The sequence below is a fragment of the Trachemys scripta genome, chromosome 10 (genome assembly GCF_013100865.1).
Source record: "Trachemys scripta elegans isolate TJP31775 chromosome 10, CAS_Tse_1.0, whole genome shotgun sequence".
NCBI classification, from domain to species: domain Eukaryota; kingdom Metazoa; phylum Chordata; order Testudines; family Emydidae; genus Trachemys; species Trachemys scripta.
Window position 1 is genome coordinate 15,404,162 of NC_048307.1, and position 24,638 is coordinate 15,428,799.

Here is a 24,638-nt window from a genome sequence, read left to right on the forward strand (position 1 = left end):
AACATGCTTGTTTAAAGTTGTGAAATGCTCCTGTCAAAGGGTCTTTTGGCAGCCGCCTGTTTGGTCTACTGCTTGCAGGAAGAGCTACCTATTGCAGCTAGCTGGTGGGGGCTTGGAACCAGCGTGGACCAGCAGCCCCCATATCAGCTCCCCGCTCCCCTAAGTTCCCTGTGCAGCAGCTGCCTGCAGTTCAGCTGTGTCCCTCCCCCCACTGCCACGTGCTGCTTCTGCCCTCTGCCTTGGAGCTGCTCCCAGAGACTCCTGCTTGTTGTACAGGGGAAGGGAGGAAGGGGAGGGCTAATGTCAGGGTGTCTCTCCCTCCCCCCTGCTCCTGCACCCCGCTTACCCCATCTTCCATAGATAGGGTTACCATATTTTGTGCCTCCAAAAGGAGGACACTCCACGGGCCCCTTCCCCAAAGTCTCCGCCCCCTCCCCTGCTTCCCGCGAACATTTGATTCGCAGGAAGCCTGAAGCAGGTAAGGGGGGTGTCGGGGGAGGAGGCGCGGCCCAGTCTGGCCCCCCGGCTTCTCCAGCCTGGGTCGGCTCGGGCACTGGGGTGCCGCCCCCGGCCCGCCCAGCACTGCCTGTCGCCGGCCCGTCCCCCGAGCCCCCAGCCCGGCACCGCGCCCCTGGCCCGGCACCGCACCGCTGGCCTGTCCCCCACGCCCCCGGACATGTCTGGCTTTTTGGGATTTCCCCCCGGACGGGGATTTGGAGCCCAAAAAGCCGGACATGTCCGGGAAAATCTGGACGTATGGTAACCGTATCCATAGAGCGGGAAGGGGGGAAGAGACACACTATGGAGGGAGCCTCTAGGCAGTAGCTGTTGTTTCAGGAGGTGGCAGCAAGCTGATTTAATTAACAGGGCCGTGTACTTAAGCCTGGGGTCAGCTACTTAAAGGGGAAATGTGCATTTTTTCCTCACACACAGGGTGTGTGTCTGTCTGCCTTCCCTCCTTTCCTGCTGCCTCGCAGAGTGTGAGTTAACCCTTGAGGGCTCAGTCAAGTGCTAGTTCATTTAGCAGTGAGGCATTCCCTGGAAAATATCTCACCCTCTAACTCCTCCACCTCACCCAAGCTTCACAATCATCATCACTGTGTACCAGTGTTAAATTGTTTGTTTAAAACTTATACTGTGTGTGTATGTGTATATCTATCTATATATCCCTGGAACTTAACCCACCCTTTACATTAATTCTTATGGGGAAATTGGATTCGCTTAACATAGTTTCGCTTAAAGTCACATTTTTCAGGAACATAACTACAACGTTAAGTGAGGAGTTCCTGTACCACAAAAGACATTCAACCTGTTATCAAGATATTTGAAAGTAAATGATTATATTAGGTAAGTATTTTAGTAGAGTTGATGGCATGAGATCTAACAATTAGGGTTTTCTATTCCCTCTTCTCCCCAGTTTTAAGTCACTGAAGCACAAATGTGAGAAGCCATGTTTAAAAACAAAACATACAGAGACATTGTTTGCTTTATTCCAGGTTTTTGTTAACCAAGTACTGCTCTCTTTACTCATACAAGTAATCCTATTGACTTTCATAGGGCTAAACTCACAAATAAGGAGAACTTAACACTGCCCCTTCTTTAAAGAAAATCAGTGTAATTTTGGAGCATTTTACCCATACAAAATCAGAGATTCTCAGTAATAATAATGCAAATCCAAGTTTAGCCTGCTTAAGAAAAAATCTGTCCTCAAAGTCACTTCTTCAGCCCATGAACCCTTGCCTTTGTAGCTGCATATTTTCAGTGCACAGCCTACTGCTTGGGCCAAGGAGTTAACTGTATAGATAACAGTCTAATATGAAAAGGTATATTTTAAAGTTAATACTATTCAGCATTGGGGGAAGAATGGCTAATGTGATGAGCTTTTAGAATTTCATTTTCTATAAAGTGGGGTTAGAATGCTGCTGCATTGCTAAGGATATGTTTTCAAAACTAGTATTAAGGTTTTTTTTCATAAGGAAAAATAAGTGCTGAGTAGCCCTGTACACCAGTTCTGAGTGCTGTATTACAGTGAGGTGTTAGTTTGTTGAAGTCCTTACATCATCTCCTGTCATGGGCAATATGCTCAAGGAACAGGCAGGAGAATATATTATCCTGAAATATTTTCTCCCCTGAAAAGTGAAATTGCAACAAATAAAAATGCACATAAGGCTTCCATGTTTTCAGTTAGTGTAAATGAAATTCCATTACAGTCATTCCTTGCAATTGTCCCTTGGGAATTTTGCTCCAGTATCGTATGCAAAATAATAATCTTCTTGGATGATCTTACAAAGGGATATAATGTAAGAATATATTTTTAATAACTTTTCATTCAGCTTGCTTCATTTTTACTTTACCTTATCACTTGACTTTGATCCATTTATACATTAACTAGTGCAGGTCCGTAAGTGGCCCATGTTAAGTGCTATTTTTTATTAGCAATTCTTCTCTTTCTTGTTGCCAGCATATCATAAAAGGGATCCCTGCTGATACTTGCTCTAGTGGAAGGAGGAGGAGATATCAATTTAGTTTATAAATCATGTATTACCCAAACACATTTGTTTACTTTTCCATATCCAGAGACCCAGAGCTGTAATATGTTGGTAAACAAACGCATCCTTACAAAAATCAGCAACACGATTTTCAGGTAGTTAGCTACATTCTTTTCTCTTTAGCAGGGCCGGCTCTGGTTTTTTGGCCACCCCAAGCAAAAACAAAAAACAAAAAACAACCTGTGGCGCCACCGGAGCGCGGGTACAGGGGGACCGGCTGGGGGGGGAGGGGGTGGGAGCGGGCAGGAGAGAGAGAGGAGGGGGTGGCCAGGGCTACAGCAGGGGCGCCGCCTCCTGCCGCTCCGGTCGGCGGGGAGGGAAGGAAGAGGACTGCCCTGCAGGGAGCTCTGGTTCTCCGTGCCGCCGCCGCCCCCTACAGGGCGGCCAGAGCGGGGGGGGGGAAGTGGCCGTGCCACCCTAGGATTGGGCGGAATGCCGCCTCCAACAATCTGCCGCCCCAAGCACCAGCTTGCTCAGCTGGTGCCTGGAGCCGGCCCTGCTCTTTAGCCAACTAAAGTTCTGTCATATTTTCTTGATTTTCAGTTCACAGTAGCCAGAACGATAATGTCTCAAAGTGCTTCATTTGGCTTCACGCATCTTGGCCCAGCAACCCCTTCCAGCTAGTCATTAATCCTCAGGAAAGGCCCTTGCCTCTGGCTACTGCTTAAATAGTTCTTCAAGGTATGTTCCTTAGTACAGCACACATTCCCAGATTCTTTATTTGGAAAGGAATTTATATACAATTTACACTTCAGCACTTTTGAAAGACATTTAAGACTTTGAACTCACTTAATAGATTTGATCCACTCTTCCTTCTCTTCAGGGGTGGGGGCAGATATCCTGTACACAACATGGTTGCCTTCTACCACTCTACCATCAGCTTCAGTTTTACAGGCTTTAATTACTTGACCTTTATGGCTGGGGTTATAGAGCTCAAAGCAGTTCTAAAGATAAGGAAATAACCAAAGCTTGATTCAAGGAAGAACTAAAGATCCGCATGTACACTAAACCTGGGTACCCTGACTGTTACTTAAATAACCCATTTACTAGGTTCATTAAAAGGAAAAAATTCTTACTGGTTTTCTAGGATCTTCAACTTCTCTTATACTAAGATTTTCTAAAGGAATAATTCCTCTAGGTTCTTTGTCCTAAAAGACAGGAAGAGTACACATTACTATTCAGTTATACTTTTTACTGGGGGAATTCTGCATCAAAAAAAAATTAAAAATTCTGCACATAATATTTTAAAATTCTGCATATTTTATTTGTCAAAATAACAATATAATCATACCAGTTTCAATTATTTTTGGTCATTTGTTTCAAAATACCCATCAGCAAGTATGTCTAACAATACAGACAACAACAAAAAGATTCAGGAAATGTTTTTTGACAAATAGATTCCTTGCTAGGCATATTAATACAGAACTCTGAGTAATAATTCATTTAAACTACAATACAGAACTGTATTTCTCATACCCCTCAGAAGCAGTGCAAAGGCTTGGAGGAGTTGGGTGACGGAGGAATGAGGGAGAGGGAAGTAAATTGCTGGGAAGGAGCCTGCTGGGAAGGAACTTGAAGGGTTGTTGGGTATGGGTGGGAAAAGTATGGAACAGGTTTATCTGGGGGGCGGGGATGGATTGTTAGGGAGCTTTCCCCCATGTAGACCCCATGTGTCCTTGTACCCCCAGTCCACATGTGTAACCCCATCCCTATGTGGCCCTGCACCCTTCCCCCTGTGGCTCTGTCCCCCGTCCCCATCCCTCCATCCCCATGTGTCTCTGTGCCCCCACCCAGACACTCCCCTGTCCCTATGTAGTTCTGCACCCCTCCCCCATCACCATGTGGCCCTGCACCTCCCTCCCCACTGTAGCCCTGTGCCTCCACTCCTATTCATCCCCTGCCCTAGTCTGACCACCCCCCACCACCCCATACTCTGTGAATCCCCATAGTCCCGGTCCCCTGGCCTGGCAGGCACTGCAACAAAGGCATTTCAGGCTCTTTCTTCCCTTGCTGGCTGGGAGCCGCTGCTTTGGTCTATCAGCACAGCGCCTTCTGGTGGGCAAAAGGAAGAACTGCAGCAACATTTCAGCAGAAGCTTTTTTTGTGCAAAATATTAAAAGTATGCGTGGCTCATAAATTATGTGCATGCGCAGTAGCGCAGAATTCCCCCAGGAGTAACTTTTGGATTCCAGACACAGGGTCACAGCAATATATACTTACTGTTGTGTATTCAAAATAATACAGGCAATTATCTGTCAGAATAAACCATCTCCGCTTCCATGTTTTTACTCTTCCCCCTATAAATAGAAGACCACTAACTTAAAACTGTTTTATCATCAAGATTCTAGGCTATGGATAAGACAGTAATTTAGTTGTTAATTAAACTTAATGTTTAATGGTTTTTAAAATATGACTTAAATGCTTAGTTGCAAATGGATAAGACACAGATGAGTTAAGGTTAAAGGAATTCAAGTTTCCCTGTAAACATTCTAATACTCAAGGACAAAATCCTGAAGAAACATTAACTATGGTGATGCTGACATGCCACCTTAACAGCTTCTGAACTTAGTGTTATTCTATTTTTAAATAAGTCCACATGAAAACAGTACTTACTGAATAGATCTGCTCCCTGTCTGTGTTCAGTCATATCTGCTTACTATAGTGACAATTATATTATTAATAATATTTATCCATCAGCAGTACAGCATCAACAACACTTGGGGAGAGGAAGCTGGATCATCTACTGAATTGTTGACTAGGTTCTGACAGCGGGACCAGATTCTGCCCTCACTTAGACCCGTGCAACAATGGGGTTCCACAGGTGTAACTAAGGGCAGAATTTGACCTGCCCTAGCTTTGACCCATGATGATGCACAAGTCCTTTAAGAACCCAGACTGACTTTCAAATCCCAGGTTGAGTGCCCGTTAAAAATGTTTGCTCAGCCTGCATGTAAACATCTCTGTAATTCTTTACAGTTCCAACATTTTTTAAAATCAGTTTCCAGAAAAGAACTGCAGATCATGCATTTGCAAGTTAATAATATACAGGTTGAGGTACAGCATAGTTAAATGATTTCAAAGTAATATCACCACATGTGCATCATCCGTTCATCAGTGATTTAATCTTATTACCCCACCCTCTCAATAGAGTTGACCTTGTTATTGAATACCCTGAGCACAAAAATCTATTACCACCAAACACACCCTCAACCAGGGAGCATTCATTTTAACATCAATCATGTAACTAAATCCAGCATATAAACATAATTTTTATCTGTAGCTCTTCCTTACTCAAGGTGGTTACATTTTTGTTTAAACCATTAAACACATCTGAGGGTAGAGAACAATTATAGAAATAGCCTGAATATCCTGGAACTTTATCTATTCGCCTGCAGGGTTCTTGTCTTGCAGATTGGGTATTATTATGCATCATAGCCTCCTTTTGGCTGGTTATAGGACCCCCATTAAGTAATCCATTGCTAACACTATGTAACATTCACATTTACCCAGCGAAGTGTACACTTCCACCACACACATACACCCATTTTAAGGAAACAATTTGAAAGTGGAAGTGGTCAAGTACTAAGAGACAGGCAAATGCATGATGCAGAAGCCAAGGCAGAATCAATGGTGGTAGAGTGAACTACAAACGCAAAGCATGAGGGAAGAAGAGCAGGTGTCAAGTGGTGAGGGACATCAGAGACAGGAAAGATCTTAATTTCTGCATCTTGCTGCCAATGTTTTAATGCATCATAGGTCTGTTCCAGCTTCCATCAAAGTCAATTGAAAGGGTTTAAGCTAGAAGTGGAAAAGCAAAAATAAACCTTAGCCTGACTCACTTCTGGATCCATGAATGAGAAGCAGCCAAAATAACTATTAGGGCAGTTCTACCTTGTTGTCATTTGTGACATTACGTATTTTTCATATTATATCGTGTAAATTCCAATTATTTTAACTCATGTTTCTGCCTTGTAGGTTGGCCAAGTCCTCGGTTTTGTTTAAGTTTGACTACCTTAAAAAACTTTATGGCTTGCCCAGATCTAGTATATGAAGAGATTCAGTGGGGCAGGAAGTGGTAGAGCAAAATGGATAGGAAGATATTAAGTCTCAGAAAAACAAATAAGCAGGGAAACTGGTTACCCTTGCAAAGACCTCTTAGACTAAAGATAACAAAAGGAGAATTATGAACTCTTATACAAGGTCAGATTAGAATACAAGGCAGATCAGACACCATACACATTATAAGAAGGCCTGTACAGAGATTCCAAAACCAGACACGGCAGACTTCAACAACACTAGTAATGTCCAGAATTAAAGTAACAGTAGTTTGGGGGCAGATTATATGCCATTTGACAGCTGATAAAGGGCAGCAGGCATTCTGCACCCACCAGTTTATCAGGTGAGTCAAGAGTACCCACCACAATATCACAGGACTAGGAAATAAGCTGCTCAACATGACTTATTGATCATAATGTCACATTTAAGATTATTGGGTAGTAGTAACTATCACATAGCAGATCTTTTTCTCCTTGGTTTCCAGTGCCTTAGGCTGCCAAACTGATGATATAGCACTTTGAATTAACTTTCTTTTATATCCCACTCCTGCTGTCAGTTTAAAAAGATACATTTTAAAGGGTATTAAATTGTCAGAAGAGAGACTGGAAACAAAGTGTGAAACCATAAGTATTTAAAGAACAGATTAAGATATAATCTACAAGTGCATCACAAGGACCAAGCTAATTAAGTAAAATGAAAGGAACAGCACCAATAATAAGCAGCAGAGAGCAGAAAGGCTTAAAGGATCCAGTAGATGGATAATCCAAGGGAATCATCAGGAAATTCTATACCAAGTGAATGTAGAGAAGAGAAAAAAAATGCAACAGACCAGCCCTTTTCACCTATATAATCAGATTACAGGAAATTCTCTCATCTCAAAGGGAACTGGAAACCAGAAAACAAACAAAAAATTTATAGGGGAAAAAAGATGGAGAAGTAAGTAATAATTTACCCATCACAGTTAATTAAAAATATTAAAGGGTCTTAAAATTGCCCAAGCATCAGAATAAGACAATTATGTATTTCAGGTGTAAAAAAAATTTTTTTTAAACAGCAATTTCAGCACATCCAGCTCAGTCAAGAAGATTTAGAGAACTAGAAATTGGCTAAAACTGTCATAAAAAAAGACTAAGAATGATTTTGGATTAATTAATTTCAGTGCAGTTAAATGCAAAGGTTCAGAAGCTAATTTAGTGCCTGGAAGAGTACACAATGGATTGGGCATGAGTACGGGTTTCCCCGCACAAGATAAATGTGTCCAGTAATACTGTACTGTATAAGACTAAAATCACATCAGCTATAAAGAGAATGATTCAACGGAAAGGAGCCCCACAAGCCAGTTTCCTAGCCACCAGTCCGGGAAGAGAAGTAGCACCCTCTATAGAATGCTGTGCTGGGGGCAAGTACCATGTACAGAGTGGGCTAGGGAGAATCCCGACACATGCTCAGTGAGTTGTTTGATATCCTCGTGTAGAAGCAGCTTCTTCTGCCACTCATCGTCACCTGTCCAGCTTAAGTCATTTCTCTCTTCTGTCAGCAGGATAATATATTTGTTTCCAAGTATCTATTTTTCTCCCTCTAACCAGAAAAAGGAAATGATTCAAGCCACATTAATTGTAACTTTTTTTTAGTTCCAGACCTTTTGGGTCAGCTATTTGCCAACAGAAGCTGTTCTTGGAAAGCACACACACATCCTGGCACAAAAGAATTATGTCCCAGGCATTCAATGTTCATGTCCAGCTTTAAATTCTTAATTGGAGAGGGAAGGGGTTCTCTTTGAACCAACAATTCCTTTATTTGGTCCATAATTAATCCTTACGAAAATTTTGAGAACAGTCCCCAAAATACTAATGTCTTGAGCTGTTGCAAAGGATATTTGATTAGCATTCACCAGTCTTCAACCACTTCACTTGCCACTTAGATGTTCACTGTACCACATTAGAAAGCATACAATCTTGTGAGTTAAGAGAGCAAGCTGAATACTTCTATACAAATGCATTGGTTGAATCCACACCAATGTTCTAAATCAAAACATTACTTCTTGAAGTCCAGTTCTGGCACTTAGATTTGGCAGGATCTTATTTACACAAAGTCACCTCTGAACAGCTTTCTACAGGCAAGCCCCCAGAAAAACAGTGTTTTGCAGCCCAGGGACTTTAATGATGTTATTAGGATGGTTTCAGAGCCAGACTGGCCTTTGGAGACCTTGGAGTTTTTGGGCAGATAAACTTTACAAAAAATACTAACGTAAGAAAATCCATGCTCCTGGAGACAGCAGTGAAGTGAGCAGTTGTTCTAAGTGAAGAAAACAAGGAAGCAGACACTATAACAAGGCAAAACAGAAACACTAGCTTGATATACCAGTAGCTTCTTCCTGTTATCTCTTATTTTTTCAGAAAACATACTTTCTATCTTCAAGTGTAAAGCAGATAACAGCACAACTGATCATCTTCATTTTTTCCTACTCATTATATGAATCAAGACTCCTTAGTAGTTTGATAATGAATGTTTGAATATTCAAATCCTTCTTTAGGCAGAGCCTCGCTAATTTAGGAATACTACAATGCGCTAAGAGAGAATGTGACTTAACACTACTTTAACATTGGGAGTCACAATATCCCCATACACCATACTAATATGTTGGTCAAGATTCCTGGCAATGAGAAAATCGAAGGGATAAAAGAGAAAAAAAAAAAATCACCAGGTTTATTTCTGGTAACTGCATTCATGGCTCTACAGCTCATTAACTTAGCAAAAATATTTGTCTGCACTATTCTGTGTCTACTGATGAAACTCAGTCCTTCAAGGAACAGTAGGTGTTACATATTTACAGTCTAATTCACAGGAAAATTACTGACATGTTTCACCTCCCTATCCAATTAACCCTTGTGCAGTGGGCATTTCAACAGCAGCACCTTTCAGTTTAATACATGCTCTTATCACTGGGACTAGGTAGGATTGTTTGTTTAGTGTGCACATCTAGATGAAAGCTTGGTTTTACTTGGTTCATGTGTCACTGGAGCCACAGGTAGAGCCCCCAGAAATAAATGGTGATTTTATTGATTTATTGTATTTTTCTTAAATTCGTTTGCTTCTCTAATTTCGTAAAGCTCTCATTCTTTGTTCACTATTTCTTTTGCAGCTGATGCTTTACCCCTATTCTTCAATTTGTCCTTCCCCACTGATTGACAGTGGATAAGAAATACTCATGGCATCATTGACATGCTCACATCCAATCGCTTTTCTTGCAAGGTAATATTTTTAAAAGTAAAATAAATAAAATATTTAGCTCCAAAAATAGTTGCTGATTCCAGATCTTTATTTTAATTTAAAGAAAAACACCCGTGTTTTTTTTTTACCTTTATGTTTCACCTTTAAGAAATTTATTTCCCTTCTGGGCTATTTCTCAAAGCACTTTTTCATGCAGAGGAGTCTGATTAAATAAATATCTTCTATTTTATACAATTCAGTTATAACAGTTTTACTCCTTGGAGTAATTTAAAAAGGGAGCTACTGTAAATTAAAGTCACAACTGGTGAAGGTAAAGTTATTGCACAGTAGTATTTGCAAGTAGATTTTTGGATATATTTAAAAAACAACATCAAAAGTTTTAGATTTTAAAAAACTGTAGGTAATATTAATATTTTGAGTGGTAACAGACTTATCTGGATGGCTTTTGTGCTAAAATATTTCTCGTTCTTGAAGTCTTGTCTTAAGAAATCCTTTCAGTTGAGGTGAGCACTGCCACATACTGTTGAATGGATAATGTATCAGCTCTTCAAGTCATCTTTCAAATTGTCTCAACTATGAATACTGTGCCTGTTAAGCCATTTATGTCTTCAAACAGCAACAGGAAGAGGCTCTGCTTTTTTACTTAGGAACACAAAGAGGGTATTTGAGGATTTTGCAGTGTTCGTAACATCTGCAGATGAAGTAATGGAGACAACCACACAGCAAGCCTTCCGGCCAAAGGCCACATATGGGGGGGCGAGCGGGGGGGGGGGGGCACACAGGCAATGGCCCAACCACTTTTTGGCCAGGCCGAACCTGATAGGTGTGTAACCCCACACACAGCTTGCAATGCCACTTACTCAAATTGGAGGGAATGTGTATAAGGGCTCATGGGAAGGAGGGCCAGGCTGCTGGTGGGGGAGGCACCTCAGAGGGAAATAGAGGGGTCAGGCAAGGAGGGCAAATTTATGGGGGTCTCCACTTTAAATGGCCCTCTGCAGCCCTTGCTCCGGGCATTGTGTTCTAAGGGCCCCATTGCAAGAGGTGCCAAGCACCCCCAACTCCCATTGATGTCAATGGAAATTGAAGGTGCTTAACACCTGAAACTATGGGGTCCTGAAGTAGCTAATTAGCGATGTGCCTAATAGCTCTCCCCCCAAGGCTACAATATTTTGGGAGGTGGCCCCTATTGCTGAGCTTATTAGAATGTACTCTTAATAAACGGATACTGCCAAAGCACTTGTGCCCATACACTCTTCTGTTCACTTGGTTGTTACTAGCACAGAAGCAGAAGCAAAAAGTTGAACTGAGTGAATTTATGGACTATGGATATCGCTACATAATAGTTCCTATCAATATTTAATACATCTATCTACAATCCACAGCCATTTTCACATCAGTTCCTATAAAACCAGCATGATACGAGACCACACCAGCTGTTGTGGCTGGAGGCATTCTGCCTACAGAGCACAGAGAAGCTGGGGAAGCACATGCAGTAGCTATCATTGTTACATCTTTTTTCCAAGGGTGCCACAACCAGCTGTCACGGATTCACAGGTCCAGGCTCTCGAACAGCTCTGGAACAGCCCCTGGGAGTGTCTCAATCCTTGTATTTCCTGCCAGTGCCAGAGTCTAGCTAGCATGGATGGAGGTGAGCCCTTGCTCTGCCTTCAGTGTACCTCCCCTCTATCTAGTGCTGCTGGCTGGTCTTTAATTCCCACTGACCTTGCACTCAGGGATCATCAGGACCCTGGCTGCCTCTGAGCTGGCACAAGGTTCCTCTTATACCAGAACAGCCAGAATCTGGCTCTGAAATTGAGCAGATTTTGGTCTTTAAATCAGTCTTTTAAAACAAAACAAAGAACATTTAAAAAAACTAGAACCAAGTTTTAGAGTCTGTTCTAATCAGGAAAATGGCTACCCTTTGCAGCTGGCTCCCTCATTAAACTCAAATGGATAAGCAAGCCACATCAACTTCAAAAGTGTCTGCGAAAAAATCAGAGCAGCTTAGAGCTGCAGTGCCAGCATGGTACAAACTGCCCGAGATTTCAGAATCCTGAACTCTGAGGGGTTTTTATATTTAATTAAAATAAACTAAATACAAAAAAACCCATACAAGGAAGTTATTATGGAGTAACTACATGCACATTTCAGCTATAGGCTATTTTGTTTAAAATAAGCCTTTCAACATTCTGACAGAAAATTTTCATACGAGTAACAAAACATATTTTAGAACTTGTGTTATAAGATAACTGCACTTCTCTGCTGCGAAAAGTACTCCTCTCATTTGTATACCTCCATGAGTCTGAAGGATGCTGTGAAGCAATCTGAAACACTAACTATCATTGCGTTGCTTTACAAAGTATATAGTCTTATTTTGCAGAAGAATCTCAAGGGGGGAGATAGTAAATTATTAACACCATAATGTACAAGCATACATTATGTACAAGTAAAGTCCCACTGGGGCTAAAGTTAGTGACATTACATGAGAAGCATAGTGCTACAATAAATTTGATTTAAGAAACAAACAAAGAAGAAGAAAAATAAAAAAAGAATGAGCAACTGAACAAGGGGGGGGGAGCTGGAAAGCCATCAGGTACGTACCTCCTAATGCAGAATAAGCAGAGACAGCCAGTCACAGAACAGAAAGGTGATAGGTCATAGGCCATAAGGAAAACAAGAAGGCACATTTAAACCACTCGTTAAAAATCATAGCCAAAACCAAACCAACAGAAACACACAAATAATATGGAAAAATGAAGACATACAAAAACAACTATTTGAAAATAAATGCATTGCTTTTTGTGTAGAAAACTGAGCTGAAGTGATTGTACAGTTTTCTGGAATGGTTTCACATAGATTTGTTATTTTTCAGTCACTGGGATTTGTAAAAAGTAAATGGAGCTTCCTTTCTGCTGCTGAGGTTTCAGTTCTCACGTACCAGAAATCAAACTCCACTTCAAAATTCAAGTGACAAGATTACGTCTCCTTTTTATACTTCTCAGAATTAGCAATTACACAAAACAGTGTAAAGGATTTATTGATTTTTAGATCATATGTTTTTAAGCAGGAATTATTACTAATTTAATCCTATTAGATTTACAACAAAGCAGTTAGCAAGAAAAGCGGCGTACACATCACTCACATACAAAGCAAAGTATTATAGAAATTGCTCTTCTACTAACCTAATTTCAGTAGCCAACCTTCTCTGTCTGGATTAAAAAATGTATGTGTTAGATCATTTCCGTCATCTTCTGGAATTTTAAATGGCTCATTTTTAATACTTTCATACAAATTCTGGAAGAAAACAAAAAAAATTCAGCAACATGTACATCAGATAACCAAGAGATTCCATTCTCTCTGACTACTTATATACAAATGAACTAGGAACATCTCCCAGAGAAACTGGAACCATTCCTCCTCTAAGCAGTATTCACCACAGTCTACACATAAAGGAAGTTAAAAGCAGATATAGTTTCTTTGCAAATAAGTGTCCCCTTTTGAAGATTTCCTGTGTATTTCTCAGTAAAGAAATAGTTTTCTTAAGAAGTTTGGCACTCATTTTTTCCAGAGCTTTCATATTCTCAATAGTTTTTTTCAATACAAGCTTCACTAAAAAAAAATGTTTTTGAAAAATATTAGACATCACTAACTTGAACATCTCAATAAAATGTTTGACATCTTTGTATCATTACTTTTCTTCCACAGTATGTTATGATGGTCATCTTTGGATCCTCAGTGATCTCTACTGTTTTCCCCCCTTTATTCTCCCCACACTCAACCTTATGTTGAATAGAGCAGATTCCAATCAAGACAGACTGGCTGTAGTGATATATCCAATCAACATTGCTCAAAAAGCCAAAGAGGTTGCTTGTTGAGTGAAGCAAGGTGTTTCTTCCTCTCAGGGTATGTCTACACTACGGGATTAATCCGAATTTATATAATTCGGATTTGAAAAACAGGTTGTATAAAGTCGAAATGAATGCGGCCACACTAAGCACATTAATTCGATGGTGTGCGTCCAAGTACCGGGGCTAGCGTCGATTTCTGCACCGTTGCACTGTGGGTAGCAATCCCATAGCTATCCCATAGTTCCCGCAGTCTCCCGCGCCCATTGGGATTGTGGGTTAAGATCCCAGTGCCTGATGGGACAAAAAACATCGTCGCAGGTGGTTCTGGGTACAGCCTCACCTCCTTCCTCCCTCCCTCCCTGCATGAAAGCAACGGACGGCAGACAACCATTTTCGCGCCTTTTTTCCTGGGTGGGTGAACACTGCAGACTCCATACCACGGCAAGCATGGAGCCCGCTGAGCTCAAGACAGCAGTCATGAATATTGTAAACACCTCGCGCGTTCTCGTGGAGTTTATGCTCAGCCAGGACCAGAAAAACAAGGCGAGGAGGCAGCGGCGGCGGCAGCGCAGCGACAAGCATGATGAGGACATGGACACGGACACGGATACAGAATTCAGTGAAACCACAGGCCCCGGTGCTTTGGAGATCATATTGTTAATGGGGCAGATTCTATCCATGGAACGCCGATTCTGGGCAAGGGAAACAAGCACAGACTGGTGGGACCGCATAGTGTTGCAGGTCTGGGACGATTCCCAGTGGCTGCGGAACTTTCGCATGCGTAAGGGCACTTTCATGGAACTTTGTGACTTGCTGTCCCCTGCCCTGAAACGCCAGAATACCAAGATGAGAGCAGCCCTCACAGTTGAGAAGCGCGTGGCGATAGCCCTGTGGAAGCTTGCAACGCCAGACAGCTACCGGTCAGTCGGGAATCAATTTGGAGTGGGCAAATCTACTGTGGGGGCTGCTGTGATGCAAGTAGCCAAAGCAATCACTCAGGTGCTGCTACGAAAGTTAGTGACTCTGGGAAATGTGCAGGCCATAGTGGATGGCTTTGCTGCAATGGGATTCCCTAACTGTGGTGGGGCAATAGACGGAACCCATATCCCTATCTTGGCACCGGAGCACCAAGCCACCGAGTACATAAACCGCAAGGGGTACTTTTCAATGGTGCTGCAAGCACTTGTGGATCACAAGGGACGTTTCACCAACATCAACGCGGGCTGGGCGGGAAGGGTTCATGACGCTCGCGTCTTCAGGAACACTACTCTGTTTAAAGGGCTGCAGCAAGGGACTTACTTTCCGGACCAGAAAATAACCGTTGGGGATGTTGAAATGCCAATAGTTATTCTTGGGGACCCAGCCTACCCCTTAATGCCATGGCTTATGAAGCCATACACAGGCAGCCTGGACAGGAGTCAGGAGCTGTTTAACTACAGGCTAAGCAAGTGCAGAATGATGGTAGAATGTGCATTTGGCCGTTTAAAAGGTTGCTGGAGATCATTATTGACTCGCTCTGACCTCAGCCAAAGAAATCTCCCCATTGTTATTTCTGCTTGCTGTGTGCTCCACAATCTCTGTGAAAGTAAGGGGGAGACCTTTATGGCGGGGTGGGAGGCTGAGGCAAATCGCCTGGCTGCTGATTACGCGCAGCCAGACACCAGGGCGATTAGAAGAGCACACCATGAAGCGCTGTGCATCAGAGAAGCTTTAAAAACCAGTTTCATGGCTGGCCAGGCTACAGTGTGAAATATCTGTTTGTTTCTCCTTCATGAAAACCCGCCCCCTTTATTGACTGATTTTCTGTAAGGAACCCACCCTGCCCCTTCCCCCAGCTTTCTTTCAAACCAAATAAAGTCACTATCATTTAAAAATCATTTATTCTTTATTAATAGATTAGAAAAAGAGGGAGGGAACCCGGGTGGTATTTGGGAGGAGGATTGCTGGGAAGGAAAAAGCCACAAAGAAAAGGTTAAAAAAATGACAGCCTTTTGCTTGGGCTGTCTACTGGGGTGGAATGGGAAGGTGTACGGAGCCTCCCCCCCCGCGTTCTTACATGTCTGGGTGAGGAGGATACGGAACATGGGGAGGGTGGAACAGGGGCTGAAGCGGCAGTCTGTTTTCCAGCAGCCGTTCCTGAACCTCCACCAGACGCCGGAGCATGTCTGTTTGCTCACGCAGCAGCCCCAGCGTTGCATCCTTCATCCTCTGGTCTTCCTGCCGCCACCTCTCATCTCGAGCGTCCCTCCTCTCCTCACATTGGTCCCTCCTGTCCTCACGTTCACTGACTTCTTTCCTATACTTTGAAACTGTTTCCTTCCACTCATTCAGATGAGCTCTGTCACTGCGGCTGGATTCCATAATTTCAGAAAACATCTCGTCTCGCATTCTCTTCTTACGACGCCTTATCTGTGATAACCTTCGGGATGGAGGAGGGAGACTTGAGGAATTTGCAGCTGCTGTAGGGAGGGAAAAAAAGAGAGAATTTTTTAAAAAGCTACATTTTGCAGAACAATGCTTATACTCTTTCACGGTGACCAACACTATTCACATTACATAGCACATGTGATTTCTGTGCAAGGTCGCATTTTGCCTCTTAATGCTGAGTGCCTGTGGCTTTGCTGCTAGAGATCACAGGTCTGGGCAACAGAATTCGGCTTGCATGCGGCCATGGTAAGCCATTGTCTTACAGCTTCTGCGCCCTCCTTTCCCACATACCAAGCATAGCTTGTAGAGTGCTGCAGTTTTTCTGTTAACATTCAGCAGCACCAGAAAACAAACTAACCACCCCCCCTCTCTCCATGAATTCTCTGGGATGATCGCTGTACCCCTCCCCCCCACCGCGTGGCTGGTATCAGGGAAGATCCCTGCAGGCACCAAACTAACCCCCCCCCCCGCCGCCCCCCTCCCGCCATGAATTCTCTGGGATGATCACGGTACCCCTCCCCCCACCGCGTGGCTGGTAACAGGGAAGATCCCTGCTAGCCAAACGCGAAAAACTCAGGGCCAATTTCCCATCTGCGCTTGGCTAACTGCAGGGAAGGATTTATTTTCCACCACAGGCAAACAGCCCAGTAGGAACGGCCACCTCTGCCCCCTTAATTAAGTTCCCGTATTTCAACCAGGTTACCAGGAGTGATATCACTCTCCTGAGGATTACACAACAAGATAAAGAACGGATGTTGCTTGAATGCCAGCAAACACCGGGACCATACGCTGCCAGGCTTTGTCAGGCAATGATACCAGATTACTTGCTGCAAGCATGGCGTGGTCAAGTGTCCTACCATGGAGGAGGGAATAAGGATGCACTGCCCAGAAACCTTCTGGCAAGGCTTTCGGAGTACCTCCAGGAGAGCTTCATGGAGATGTCCCTGGAGGATTTCCGCTCCATCCCCAGACACGTTAACAGACTTTTCCAGTAGCTACAGACTTTTCCAGTAGCTGAACTGACCGCGAATGCAAAGTCAGGCAAAGTAATCATTAAAAACCGTTTGCTTTTAAAACAAGTTTTATATTTTAAAAGGTAAACTCACCTGAGGTCCCTTCCATGGGGTCAGAGTCTTGGGTACTGGCTTGGGAGGCTTGGGAGGGTACTTCAGTCAGGGTGAGAAAAAGATCCTGGCTGTTGGGGAGAATGGAGTGCTGTGTGCTCTCTGCAAGCTCATCCTCATCCTCCTCCTCCTCCTCTCCCCCATCGGCAGAATCCTCAGGCGTCGCTGATGAGACTATCCCCGACCCAGAATCCACGATCACAGGTGGGGTAGTGGTGGCAGCCCCCCCTAGAATTGCATGCAGCTCGGCGTAGAAGCGGCATGTCCGCGGCTCTGACCCGGAGCGACCGTTTGCCTCCTTTGTTTTTTGATAGGCTTGTCTGAGCTCCTTGACTTTCACACGGCACTGATCTGAGTCCCTATTGTGGCCTCTCTCCATCATGCCCTTGGAGATTTTTTCAAAAGTTTTTGCATTTCGTCTTTTAGAACGAAGTTCTGCAAGCACTGAATCCTCTCCCCATACAGCGATCAGATCCAGTACCTCCCTCACGGTCCATGCTGGTGCTCTTTTTCGATTATCAGCCTGCATGGTTACCTGTGCTGATGAGCTATCTGTGCTCACCTGTGCTCTCCACGCTGGGCAAACAGGAAATGGAATTCAAATGTTCGCGGGGCTTTTCCTGTCTACCTGGCCAGTGCATCCGAGTTTAGATTGCTGTCCAGAGCGGTCACAATGTGCACTGTGGGATAGCTCCCGGAGGCAAATACCATCGAATTGCGGCCACACTAACCCTAATTCGAATTGCTAAAATCGATTTTGGCACTACTCCGCTCGTCGGGGTGGAGTACAGAAATCGATTTAAAGGGCCCTTTACATCGAAATAAATAGCGTCATTGTGTGGACGGTTGCAGGGTTAATTCGAATTAAAGCTGATAAATCCGAATTAAAGTCGTAGTGTAGACCAGGCAGTCCCTCAAGAGGCAGAGGTATGTCGCAAGCTCATGGTACTTGGTTGTCAAAGCTGCATCACACAAAATGATCTTCAAAAAAAACAGGAGTACTTGTGGCACCTTAGAGACTAACAAATTTATTAGAGCATAAGCTTTCGGATGCATCCGAAGAAGTGGGCTGTAGTCCACGAAAGCTTATGCTCTAATAAATTTGTTAGTCTCTAAGGTGCCACAAGTACTCCTGTTCTTTTTGCAGATACAGACTAACACGGCTGCTACTCTGAAACCTGACAAAATGATCTTGAGACACTAATTGACAGATTGGTCAGAGAATCGTTGCACTTGCTTCTAAGCCCCAGTTCAAAAACCACAAGGTTCCACTTGGTCATCTTAATGCGACTTACCCGTAGCAGTTCTTCTGGAAGGTCCCCACCTTCATTAATGCCACGATTCATAGATATAAACCGCTCCACTGTTGGTTTATCTCTTACATTATGGTTGTGTAGACTAGTATTTAACATAATGATTGCAAATGATAGCACATAGCATGTATCTGAAATAACATTGAAAAGGAATTATTGCTGTGTACTGTATATACAGTAGCCTGTAAAAGAAACCCCAGGAAGTTCTGAATAGCAAAGTAAAGGAATTATGTGTGTCCCCACCTCCCCCCCCAAAAAATCAACAAAACCCTACATACAAGAGTAAGTCTTGAGTTCTTTGGTCTGAACCATGGCAATGGACATATATATATTTTCTAAAAAGAGAAAAATGACCTAAGGATTCAGACTGGGGGAAAACTTTTGAACGCTCCCTCTAAACACTGGACCTGTTAACATTCAAACATGCCATCCATCAGCTGAGAGTTTGTATTTGCTTTTTGTGACACAAACCTGTAGGTTATTTGTGCACATTTCATCTTCAAACATATTTGCTCCAGGTTACTCTACTCCCACCCCACCCCCCTTGCTCCTTCAACACTGCACTGGGTTTGTAAATCTGTTTTAAAGAGTCCAGGTTTAAATGTTCGGTTATTTTCCCCTCTTTTTTTTTTTTTTGGCCAAGTGGTTCTCCTAACGTTAGTCCCTTCAGTTTTATTTTTAACGTGTTTTACTTTTGCATTTATACTTCAGACATCGGTGATGAGGCATTACATTCTGGCATTTGCAGAAACTGGTCCCCAAAAATAATCTCAGAAATATTGCTTATTTTGATGCAGCAGCATTTTGCTGTAGCATCTTCTACCTTTCAGTTTGTATGATATGTTGCACTTTATTAATAGTTTATTTAAACCATTGTTTTAACACTGCTAGGAAGAAAGATGTTTTTGATCCAATCTTGCACCTCTTACTTAGAAATAAGAAGTAGTGCAGGATTAGGCTCTTTGTTTTGCCCACACCTCAGAACGTTCTTGTTTTTCATTTCACATATTGTCTTAGGCTGGACTTCCAAGTTTGCAGCCTTCTCTTTGAATTCAAGACAGTTTAACACATGATCTGATAAATTATATACTAAGGTGATTCTGATAGAAAATGTATCATGACTAACCTGTAGACTGAAAGACTCCAGGGTTACAAAGGCAATAGCGTGAAGCAAAAGCTTCCATCATACGGTCAATTTTCTGAGCCTCTCCTGGAAGTCTGAAACTCCACAGGAATTGCCTATAAAAGGGAAGTATAAACACTTCAGTAAAATAAGATCCATTCCAATATTTATACATTAGACATATATTGGCAATAATCAGCTTCTAAGCAGAAATTAGTAATTTGTAAATAAAATGAGAAGTTATTTTAAAACAAATCTCAAAATTTAACTCATAAACAATTAGAAAATATTTAACTCAGCACTCAGCCAACAGCAATGCATGCTCACAGATAACACAACGTATTCTGGCAAGACCACATATTCTGGTACAAATTTTGCAATTCTCTCCTTTTCCATGTTGTCAGAAGCGGGAAATACATAGGAGACCATGCTTTCTAACTAGCTGTACCACAGTGCTTCTTCACTGCTAAAAGGAGCATATTCTTCTCAGGACTTTGTTGAAAGGAAAAGAGGGCTGTATTATACACAATAGCCTAGAACCAAAAAAGGTGGACTAAAACCCAATATCTTCATTTGAACCAACCAGACATAATGAGTCAATGCTTGGGATAGCGAGAGCCCTTCTTGACTGGGATGGATAAGGGACAGACGACGCGATCATGGCCAGATCTTAAAAAGGAAATGTGACCTCTCAATATCACTGCAATGGGATTTAAATTCAGATATAGGAAATAAAGTGTTCCTATTACAAGTATGAAATAAAAGTAGGTTTTGCCTTCTTCTTGGATTGCCCTTAAAAAAAAAAAAAATATCGAACTGACAGGGATATAAAGCTGCAATAAAATGTTAAGCAAAATGATTGCAAGAACTGATCTAAAATTAAAAGAACTGTAGATTACAAATGGTCATTAAAATAAGATCCAAAATAGTATAGAACAGCAATATTGGCATTAACACAGAGTTTATAGGAAAGTGATGTTCTCAAATGCTATACCACATAAAATGTTTTTCACACTTCCTGTTGGCATATCAGTTTAGGAATTATTATTCATGTTTTTAAGTCCAACCATCAAAGCTACAACTGTAAGGCAAAATTAGGGCAGACAGCACAGCCTCTTGTTTGTGGCTTTACTTCTTTGAAGCTGGCCAGCTGAAACAATTTTACGTTCTTAAAACAGAAAGTAAATACGAGATCCATGTCCATAAGATAATGATATCAAAAAAGAAACCAAGGATTAGGTACAAAAAAGTGCCAGTCTAAAAAACACTTCCAGTGACTGATTTTTACAACACTTCTGTATAGAGACTGAATCTCCTTTCAGGAGGGATGCCCTGTTGACATTTTAAACATTAAGCTTCCCAATTCATGAAAGTGAAGACCAAAAATATTTGCAAGCAAAACAGAGTATCTTAGGACATTTGTAATGGGTCACAGAACCTTTCATATCCAAGCTGCCAGTTCTAAACCACTCCAGATCAGCAGTGACTGAAAGAAGTTGCCTAAGATTACAGTTTGGTAGCATAAATGAAATTAATTTTAATGGTTGAAAGCTCATTCCTGGTGGACATATATCTGAACACAAATGGCCCTTTACTGGCAGTCTCAGAGAGAATGCAGAGTTGACTGGGTGAACTAGCACTACCTATATGCTGCACCTCTTCAGTGCATGAAATGAAGAAATTTCATCTCAGAACCAGCAATCCAACATTTGCCACGTGTTCTAAAGAGAGCTGGTCTGAGAAACTTGGATGGAGCCATATTTTGTTGAAATATGCATTTTTGTCAAAATGCTTCATGAAATCAAACCAATTTTGCACAAATTTTGTTTACAAAAACAAAACAAAAACAGGAAGAAGTCCTGACAATGTCAAAGAGTCAAAATCAAAATAAACCTTTCAATTTGTCTAAATGAAGCATTTTGAACACTCTGAAAAAAAATCTTTAAAAGGAATTTTCCTTTGGAGAATTTTTAAATTTTTGGTTTTCACTGCAATTTGGAATGAGGCTAAATTTCAAAATCTTTAAATTCTTCACACAGCTCTAGTACTAAATGAACTTACAGCATATTTTAGGTGCAGAAACCAACTGAAAGCGAAAGCTTGCCAGACAAATATAAAATAAGAGAGAACATTTTAGGTAAAGGATGCATGAAATCAAGCAGCTTCCTAAACCATATTGTCCTATAGTTGTTTTGTTGTTTGTTTGTTCATTTGTTTGTGTTTGGTTTGATAACTTTATGGATTTGGTACAACATAACTGAAGTTTTGCTGCAATAAATCAATATTGGTCAATTTTAGTATCTTCCACAGCCTTTCAGTTTTACCTATAAAATTCAAGATTTGTGAAAACTCAAGTGAAAAGAATACTGCATATATAGATAAGTCACTGTACTCCCCACAGTCCTATATGATAAAACATAAATGTTTGCATTCCCTGTATAGCATCTAAACTGAATTTTCATTCTCTGGGAAACTTCTGCTCTCAATTACTCGGGATTTACATTGCTGTCTCTCCATTGGCAATTAGACCAAGCAAAGGTGGGTCCCCCTGAAAAACTATTTGACCGGTCCTAAGTACAAAGCTTGTCTCCTTCCCACAAGTCCCAAACTGCTCTGCCCGAACAGCTGGATATGGTAGGGGAAAGCAGTAGGAAATAACTGCAAATGGTGCACTTCTGGAGAGAGTTAAAAATCGCTTATTCATTTGCATCTTTTAAAAAAAGCCATGTCCACATTCACATTGCTAGGCCATTTATTAACCAGGTGTTCCTTTCTACAGTACCTTCCCCTTTGCCACATTTTATTCTGTGTGCTACACCCAGCTGTTGCATCTTGTCTTCAGATTATAAATTCTGTAGGTTTTTTTTTTAAACTATGTTTGTACACCTCCCAACACAATGGGGCCCAATCCTGATTGAGGATTTTGGGAGCTACTATAATAAAATAATTAACAGCAGCAGCCTGTGGAAGAGTGGATTGAGGTTTGCTATTAAGAGGCAGGAGATGGAAGTATTGTGTATTCCAGACAGAACCATGGAGTCAGAGGAAACCTCCTGATTCCTCAGGCAGCTCAAGTTATCACCACTACAAGCCTTAGTCAGCACAAAGCTGCTCTTATGACGCACCACATGAGAATGTAGCATGTGTAGGAAAGACCATATCAACATTTTAACCTGTCTGTTTTGGGGTGGGAGCCCCCTCTGGCTACAAATTTGACAGCACTCTCTAAACCCTGGCAATTCATTGAAATTAATCTGGATTTACACCAGGTTAACAACCAAATTCAAGCACTACATATTTTAATCTATCTGCTGCCAACCTGTGAAAAATAAGAAGTCTATTATTTACTTAACAAGAATAAATATGATAAGAATTTAATTCTGAGGTGGTGGGAAGGAAGCGATGGGGAAAAGTAGAAGCAATACTTTGCTTTGACAATATTCTCTTTACAATGGAATCTAATCACCAATTCAGAGTCAGGGACTTTTTTGCTTATCTCAGAAAATTTGCACATGTGAGCTATTTGGCAGGCACATCAAGCATCATTTCATGAAGGATAGGTCCATCAATGGCTATTAGCCAGGATGGGTAGGGATAGTGTCCCTAGCCTCTGTTTGCCAGAAGCTGGGAATGGGCAACAGGGGATGGATCACTTGATGATTACCTGTTCTGTTCATTCCCTCTGGGGCATCTGGCATTGGCCACAGTCAGAAGACAGGAAACTGGGCTAGATGGACCTTTGGTCTGATCCAGTATGGCCATTCTTATGTTCATCTGAAACTGGTCTTTGGCTCTTTGCATTTGTGTGAAATCATTAATTTCACGTATTAAGAGTTCAAAGGCAATGTATATGCAAACAAGCAAAAAAGAGTGAAACGAAGATTTGTTTACTAACAAGATACAAAGTAAATCATACATTCAAGTCAAAGATCAGCTGCTTGAGTGAATCATCATCATCTATATACTTAGATTTAATTAAATATGAAGTTTGATAAAGACAATTATAATGCACTCACCTTAAGGCTTGTACAAGATTGAGATCAGCAAACTCATGGAGTTCAACAAAAGCCTGAAGAACTTTAATATTAAATTCATCTCTGAGGGCAAAAAACCAAAATGACAATAGAGAATTACTACACCAAACCATAAACTTAAAGAACTGCTTCCTATTAATGCAAAAGATAGAAAGAAAGTAAGAAACTAACCAGGCAAATAGAATCCATCGTTAATCAAATGAAGCCATCATTAATATTTCTAACACATATTTAGCTTTGGGATATTTTAAGTGCAAGATTCTTCTCCCAGTTTTGCTAAAATGAAATTTAACCTAGTAGGACTAGAAAGTGCTGCTGCTGCCATTAAAAACAGGAGCTGGCAAGAGCCTGTCACTCTACATTGATTTTAACTCTTTATCTAAATGATCTTCAAAATGACTCATTCTCTTTGTTCAACAGTTATTGTTGCACCTGTCTTGAAATGGGAACCTCAAGCAGTCTGGATAAATGAATGGAAAGACAAGAGAGTTTCATGGTATCTTGTATATGTTCAGCTATAATCCTTTGCCGAAATGCTATTTTGTAACTTCTTACAGCAATATTCCCAGAGAAAAAACGGTTACTAACACAGGCGCCGGCTTCCTCTTTTCCCTGGGGGTGCTCAACCCCTGCTCAGCCCCACACCCCGCCCCTGCTCCATCCCAGGCCAGGCCTCCACTCCACCCCTTCCCCCAAGGCCCCACCCCGCCTCTTCCCACCCAGTTCTGCCCCCTCCCCCAAGCGCGCCCAGTTCCTACTCCTCCCCCTCCCGCACGTCGCGGAACAGGTGATCCCATCGGGCGGGAGGCGCTGGGGGAGGGAGAGGGGAGCTGGCTGCCAGTGGGTGCTAAGCACCAAGCACCCACGAATTCAGCACCTATAGTTACTAACCTTCCATAACTCTTGTTCTTCGAGATGCATTGCTCATGT

General features: G+C 42.0%; 1 protein-coding gene across 5 annotated transcripts in view; it reads right to left on the bottom strand.

Moving 5' to 3' along the window:
• The window catches only part of CYTH3 (cytohesin 3), a 102,981-nt gene that overhangs the window by 4,808 nt on the left and 73,535 nt on the right, over nt 1-24,638 (bottom strand). For 2 of the 5 annotated variants that reach the window (XM_034784227.1, XM_034784228.1), the window contains 8 exons: nt 23,691-23,771; nt 19,678-19,790; nt 18,534-18,682; nt 13,021-13,133; nt 4,770-4,848; nt 3,626-3,697; nt 3,339-3,493; nt 666-2,495 (listed from right to left, as the gene is read on the bottom strand). In XM_034784227.1, coding sequence (XP_034640118.1) covers nt 2,423-2,495; nt 3,339-3,493; nt 3,626-3,697; nt 4,770-4,848; nt 13,021-13,133; nt 18,534-18,682; nt 19,678-19,790; nt 23,691-23,771 — 835 coding nt within the window. In that variant the 3' untranslated portion in view covers nt 666-2,422. Of the gene's footprint in view, nt 1-665; nt 2,496-3,338; nt 3,494-3,625; nt 3,698-4,769; nt 4,849-13,020; nt 13,134-18,533; nt 18,683-19,677; nt 19,791-23,690; nt 23,772-24,638 lie in introns of those variants that run through there. The other 3 variants (XR_004647494.1, XM_034784226.1, XM_034784229.1) reach the window with 3 other exon arrangements.